This window comes from Chrysochloris asiatica, unplaced genomic scaffold (genome assembly GCF_000296735.1).
Source record: "Chrysochloris asiatica unplaced genomic scaffold, ChrAsi1.0 scaffold00198, whole genome shotgun sequence".
NCBI lineage: Eukaryota > Metazoa > Chordata > Mammalia > Afrosoricida > Chrysochloridae > Chrysochloris > Chrysochloris asiatica.
Genome location: NW_006408716.1, coordinates 223249 through 230504, shown reverse-complemented (window position 1 = coordinate 230504; position 7256 = coordinate 223249). Strand labels below are relative to the sequence as shown.

Sequence of the window (7256 nt, the reverse complement as noted above, 5' to 3'; positions counted from 1 at the left end):
CTCTTGTGATGCAATAGTGAATACTTGTTATCAGGACTGATTGTGAGGGTTGGAAATGTAAAGGTGGACATTTTATAGCAAGGAGGGGAGTGATTCACTTTTCAGTCTAGGAGTGGAGGGCCCTGGGACCATCAATGGAGAAGAGCCGAGAACAAGATCCTACCCAGAGAAGCAGTGAGGCCTGAGACGGAGGCAGAGAAGATGACGTGAAGAGATGGAGTGGCTGGGGATTTGAGATCCAGAGAGGGAAAGGGGCTGTGTGCTGAGGACCGTGGGTAGGTGGGTGGGTGGGAGGATTGCAGTGTATACCCTTTGGTTGGGTGATGATGCATGGACAGGATGGTAACTATGTGAAATGATGTATGATAGAATTAATGTAAAACTAATGTTCTCCCATGTAGACTATCACATAATTCACAATAAAACATTTATTTAAAAAAAAAAAAGATTCTTATGATTCAATAGTGAGAAATTGTTATCATGACCAGTTGTGACTGCTACAACTGTAAAGGGAGTAGCTTTGTAACAAAAATGGGGGCATAGTTAATCTTACAGTACAGAAACAGAGGACCCTAGTACCATCAAGATAGAAGAACACAAGCAGAGTGTGGGACCCTATCCAGAGAAGCAGCAATACCAGAGATGGAGGCAGAGATGAGGACATGGAGAGAGGGAGCAGCTGAGGACTTTGGTCTCATGGAAAGAGAGGTGCTGGCAGCTAGGAGGCAGGCCTGCAGTATGTGCCCTTCGGTTATTTACATCATATATTCCTGAGTGTTTCTGTGTACACATCCCAAAGTGAAACAAAACCAAACCAGTAATGGAAGCACAGAGGAGATTGTAATCATTGCAATGAAACGATGGTGTAAAGGTGATGTTCTTTCATGTAAACTATTACTCAGTTCACAATTTAGAAAAGAAAAAGGAGAAAATGTATTGCAGCAAAATAAAAGAAACCTTTATTAAACAAAAATATTAAATTGCGAAGCTATTGTTTCTCCATGTAGTCTCCATCTAGGTCTATGTACTTCTGAAGACAGTGTTTCTATTTTTCTAACCTTCCCACGGTTCTGCTGGGGTTGTTCAAACCCACCAGCCACTCCTCAGAAACCCTGTAGTGAGTCTTTATGAGTTTGAACTGACTTGACAGCATTTAACAACAGCAACCAACAACAAAGAATTATTTTTCTTTGAATTATATCACTTCATAACTATACTTTTGGCAACCTTGAGGGATCTCAAATTGTGTATCTTTTCAGTGTTCTTTGAATTGGGGAACAGAAAGAGGTCTTAAGGTGCAAGATCAGGGCTGTAGTATGGCTGGGGTAAGGCTTCCCAGCAAAATTCTTATAGGATACTGCTTGGTAGTCTTGAAGAATGAGCAAGTGCATTGTTATCATAGGGGAAAAAATGTTCTTGGTGTCATTTCCCTGACCTTTTTCCTACCAATAGAATTTTCAACTTTCTAAAAACTTTCTAATAAACCCCATGATCATCCTGTGCCCTTTGCACAAATCTATTAAGATTACTCTGGAATCCCATAAGAAAGTTGCCATAACCTTCTGAGCTGACTTCGCTATCTTAAATTTAATTGGCCTAGCAGATCCCCTCAGATGGCACTGTTTTGAATGGAACTTGTCTAGATTGTATTGGTAAATTCAAGATTGTTCAATAAAGCTGTCTTCATTAACTTTATTTATCACTCTTTTGCTTAAAAGACTGATCAGCTCTTTGAGTCAGTTGATCTTCATGCAATACTTTTGGCATCCATAGGGTCAAGTCTGTGGAGGCCAAGGTATTTGCTTAAAACATGAGATCATGTCAGCAGCCATCACATCAGTAGCAATGCCACAATCTTCCTCCGGTCTCTGGACTTAAGTCAGTTTCTTCATTCATTGAGGCTGAAAGTCTTCCCTCTCTCAGCTTATCTTTGAAGTCTTCCTGGCCTCCATCAAAACACGTGATCCTTTAAAAACTTTTTTTTTTTTATGTGGGCAATATTCCCATCATCTTGTTGCATAGTTTCAAAGACTTGGGAAGATGTTCACTTGACTTTTGATTACAATTTGATATTAGCTCTGACCTGAGAATCATTTTGTTCCCTGGTAATAAACACTTTCTTTCTTTCTTTCTTCTTTTTGATGGTACCCTAACAAGACTAAGATTAAGTGTCATTACTTCAAGAACTTGTCTGTAACCATCCACTGATTGCAGACATTTTCAAACACATGTTGTTGAGAATAAACAGATGCATGTATGAACTGGAATCCTAGTAGCAATCCTTATTGACTTACCCTTGTATAGCTCAGACATGACTAAAACTACAGAGAACATAGGAATCAAACAGTTGGTTACATCTGAAATTCTAGTATACCTTGGTTGTTATGGTTAACTGTTGCCAGGTTGACCTCTGACTCATGGCTATTCCAAGCATACCAGAATGCAATCCTGACCAGCTCTGTGTGCCATGCCCAGGATCAGTTGTTGGTCAGCCCATTGTGATTTGCATGGTTTTCAGAAGCAGACTGTCAGGGTTTTCTACCTAGATCATCTCAGTCTGGAAGCTCTGCTGAAACCTATTTCACATCATAGTGACGTTCAAGCTTTCTCTGGAAGATGTATGGTAGTTGTATTGGCATGCGGTGTATTGGCTAAGAATCGAACCCAGGTCTCCCTCATGGAAGATGACTATTCTGTCACCTAACCACCAGTGCCCCCAATGCACATTTAAGGAAACTAGAAAGAATGAGTCCTGGGACCACATTTATCACCTTGGATTCCCTTCTTCACCTGGGAGTTGTCTGAACATAGAATCATTTTTTCAGTGTTGCATGGCTGTATGCCTTTTATTCTTTCTAGTCGCTTGCTCTCAGTGTTTTAACTTTGTGGTGAGCTTTTCTTATCTTTTAAACCCCAATTCAAGTCTGACTTTGTTGTGAAGAAGCTCCAGGTCTGCCCTGGCACCCCAGATTTTCCCTCCTACCCCTGCCTCTACTGCAACATCAGCTATCTCTGTCTACACAATTCTGCTAGGTCTGTTGTTATAACTTAGCTCTCCATAGGGCAGAGAGCACTGTCTCTATGGTGCCTGACATAATTTCTGGCACATAAAAAGGACTCAGAAAACAACTGACGTTCCTACTGTTACCAAATAATAATTTATATTACAAATGGTAATTGAGAATTGATATTTCACCTTTCTCTTCCATCTAAACGCTTACACATATGCACACATACACATCTAAAGGCATTGATAAGAATATACACAAGTTTGGTTGCAAGCCCCGGCTCCTTTGGGCCAGGTGAATTCAGGCAGACTGTGGGAGGGGATAGATAGACATGTAACTTACATTTTGCAGCTGGACATGGCTCTTCGCCAAGGTCTCTGACTTTGCCATTGTGCTGGATGCTTTGAGACTGTAGTTTTTACCATTATGTGTCTCTTTCAGTTGCTCTTGGATTTGTTTAGCTTGCTTCCTGCAGAATTAAATATATAAAAGCATAGTCATATATATTCATCTCCATTCATATTTTCCAACTGATCATTCATACCAAAAGCTAATCTTTGATATCTGCTGAAGTTCAGAAAAGAAACCCTGTAATGGAGTAGATTAAGTATTGGACTTCTAAACAAAAGGTTGACGGTTCAAATGCACCAAATATTTCGCAGGACAAAACTGAGGCAGTCTGCTCCCATAAATATTTGTTGTTGTTAAGTGCCATCGAGTCCGTTCCGACTCATAGCGACCCTGTCCAGGGTTTCTGAGGCTATAAATCTTTACGGGAGCAGCTGGTAATTTTGAACCGCTGACCTTGTGGTTCGCAGCTCTATTCATAACCACTATGCTACCAGAGCCCCTTGCTACTCTTTCCTACAGAATCACTATTAGTTGAAGTTGATTTGACAGCGGTGGGTTTGGATTTTTTGGAAAGCTCAGAAAACTAAACTAGAAAGGAGTAATTTTTGCTCACTTTAAATCTAACCAGAAATTAATTTTAATTTAAGAAAATCTGATGTCATCCATTACCATTCATGATCCACACTCGATGGGGTCCTCCAAGGGCAGACAGAAATGTAACCCCTTGTCCTGGTCACTATAAACATACTAGAGGTGGCTGACACTAAGTGCTCATGGGGATTGGAAGTGATGTGGAGAAATGACTACAGGAAAAGTCTGAATCCAGGACCCATGGCTACCTATAATATTCCTATTTACAAAGTTACATTTATGTTTTCAGAGTCCAAACATGTTTAGGGTAGTTGCATGCATAGGCTTTTATTTATTCGTACCAAAAGTTCTGAAAGAGAGAAGTGTACATATTAAACATAGTTCATTTTATGAACACTTGCGGTGTGCCAAACAGTGGAAATGCTTGCTTGTATCAAACTCATTTGTTCTTCAGAATAGTTCTCTGAGATGAGCCAAGAGTGTTCTACCCATTTAACAAATGAGAAAATAGGGACACAGAGAAGTCAAATAATTTAACTAAGTCATATAGGTAGAGGGAGGTACAACTGGAATTTCAACACAGCCAGCCTGGCTGCACATTCTATACGCTTCGGAGTCCTGGTGTGGCACTGTGCGTTAATGTGCCAGGCTGCAAAGCCATTTTAAGTGTAAGGTCGGTGGTTCAAGCTCGTCAGCTACTCCTCAGAAACCCTATACAGGGTCACTATGGGTCAGAATCAACTTGACGGCACTTAACGACAGCAACTATATGACCAATCACAACTGTCAAGCCAATGTTCCCACAGTTTCTAATTGGGAAGGCTGAGAACTGCTTTTATTTTTAAAGCTTCAGGTCAAGTGGCTCTGCCTATCTGCTATGAGTGACTGCAGTTCATATCCTTAAGTGGCTATCACAGAAGGGTGACTAGCCTCTCCCAGGAGCCTCTCCTCAGTTACTTATTAGGAAACTCAGTATCCATCCACATGCTCAGAAACTTTGCACAAACACCCCCTTTGAACATGGGCCTCTCCAGCAAGGTCTTTGTCCAGGACAAAACTGTTGGTGGAGGACTTGGGCTGTCTCTCAGAAAAGCTGTGGACCCCGAGATTCTCAAGGCAAGCAGCATAGGCATGACTCTGGAACTAGAAAGATTGGAGTTTGAATCCCAGCTGGGTCCCCCACAGTTAATGATTTCCTAAATGCTTCTGAACCTCAATTTAGTTATCTGTACAATGGAGTTGACAGCAGCTACATCCCATGGCTACTGTGGCCATTAAATGGCCGTGGTTCCTCCTCCCTTTCTCCTCACTTAACATGCCTGGCTTTGTTGGAAGCTACAGCAGAGGAATTAGGACGCTGGGCCAAAATAACAGATCCCGTGAGTTACATCTCTCACAAGCAAATCGCCGGTAGTTTCTGCAGGATTTGGATGCTCTGAGTCCTTTTGAGTTTATACCACCAGTGCCATGTAGCTTTCTTTACGTATTTCTCTGATCTTGTTAATGCTTTAAGAAGCCTGTATCTCTTGTATTCTTAGTTGGTTTCATCTATTTGCAATAATGTTCTCTTTCCTAGCAGCTAATCTATAAACGATTGTTTAAAATAAATCTATCGTGTCAACATTTTAAGAAGTGCATCGCAGCCACAAAATCCTATGGCAGATTTATTAATGAAGCAAAAAGAAGATAAAGAAGCTCTACTGAACATCATCAGGAACCACTAAAAGGCTGGTTGGTCAGATTAAGAGCTCACTCAGATTTTCAAAAGAATTAAAGTGGTAAGAATATTGATCATCTTCTCAGTAATTCTAAAATTTACTGTCCAGGTAATAGAAAGTTCTAAAGACATTTTTCTCCTAAAAATATTTGACTGCATTTCCTATATCTGTTTGCTAGTTTTCTCCCTTTACCCTCTTCTCACTAAAGTCCTGGCTTATTAATATTCTTAAATAAGGGGTTCTTTCTGAGCATTCTTCCACCTTATCTAGCACACAGAAACACACCTTGTTTCCCTCTTCCTCCTTTGCTCGAAAAACTGGATGAGAGGAAACAAACAGTATCTAGTGACAATGCCAGCTCTCACTGTGAGAGTAAGACCAGTGCTTGTCCTGCTACACCACACCAGGACCCCAAGCTTTTACAGCCTGTTATTAAACAGTCATTGAATGAGAGCGGCTCATCATGATTGTCTATCTAGACCATTGGAGTGAAACCCTCCATTACTGAAGAGGATCAAAACAGCACATCAGGGTACCCACTATCGGCCATTTCGGGTCCATTCTCTGTGATATCTTTTCTTAAGGTTGCTAGCATAGTCATACTTTACTGGTTTTCCCAGTTGTCCATTTTCCTCCTCAGCTTTCTTAATTGTGGTAATTACCCTACCCTCCGCCTCCTGGAAAATTTCCTCTTCCACTTCAAGTCCAGTTTTAGAGTGGAATCTTACCCTTCATTATAAAATCTGATCTTCATTGTAAAGTCTACCAAGAATGCCTTAGCACAGGCTCATCTTTCTTATTCATTGTTGTTGTTGTTGTTATTAAGTGCCGTCAAGTTGATTCCAACCCATAGCGACCCTGTATAGCATTTCCAAGGAGCAGCTGATGAGCTTGAACCACCGACCTTGCAGTTCAAACAACTTTGCATTCTGATGCATTAGCCCACAGCACCACACCAGGAGTCTCTCTTATTAGAAAAGAGAAAATCTAGAAGGCTATCTAGTTGCCATCTAGGCAATATTAGGCAGTTTTGAAAAGTTCGATTAATAGGTCTGTTAATGATTTCTGGAAACATATGGGATTATTGGGAGTGATCAGAATTTTTTTTTTTTTTTTCCCAATGTATCATTCAGAGTGATTGTGGAAATCAGTGAACACAGAACAGCCTTTAAATTCAAGACGATGTACTGCTTCACTTTAGAATCATCATTTTTTAGCCTTTAAACTTTTATCAGTTGAACACTTTGCTAAAATATTTTCTATGGAGGTCATACCATATGAAGGGTGACAGAAAATGGAGAAAGTTCCTGAGTGTCAGGGTCAGAGAATTGAAACTTTGGAGAGTCTGCAAAACCAGTTCCTGAAGTAGAATATTAATGAGAAAGAGAGTGTGGGCTTTTGAATAGAAAATTATTATTATGTAGTAGAAATTACACACTCCATTACAGAGATGAGGCTTTCTGCTCCCGTAAAGATTTACAGCCTCGGAAACCCTGTACAGGGTCACTATGAGTTGAAACTGACTCCATGGTACATAACCACCACCACCACCACCACCTTATATGTAGTGGTGGTTATGTGTCGCGGA

The 7256-nt window shown here is 40.6% G+C and overlaps 1 protein-coding gene across 1 annotated transcript in view; it reads right to left on the bottom strand.

Moving 5' to 3' along the window:
* LOC102813751 (pro-neuregulin-3, membrane-bound isoform-like) overlaps positions 1-7256 on the bottom strand; it is a 95832-nt gene that overhangs the window by 69105 nt on the left and 19471 nt on the right. The window contains exon 3 of the mRNA XM_006872460.1: positions 3351-3477. Within this exon, the coding sequence (XP_006872522.1) occupies positions 3351-3477 (127 nt within the window). The remainder of the gene's footprint in view (positions 1-3350; positions 3478-7256) is intronic.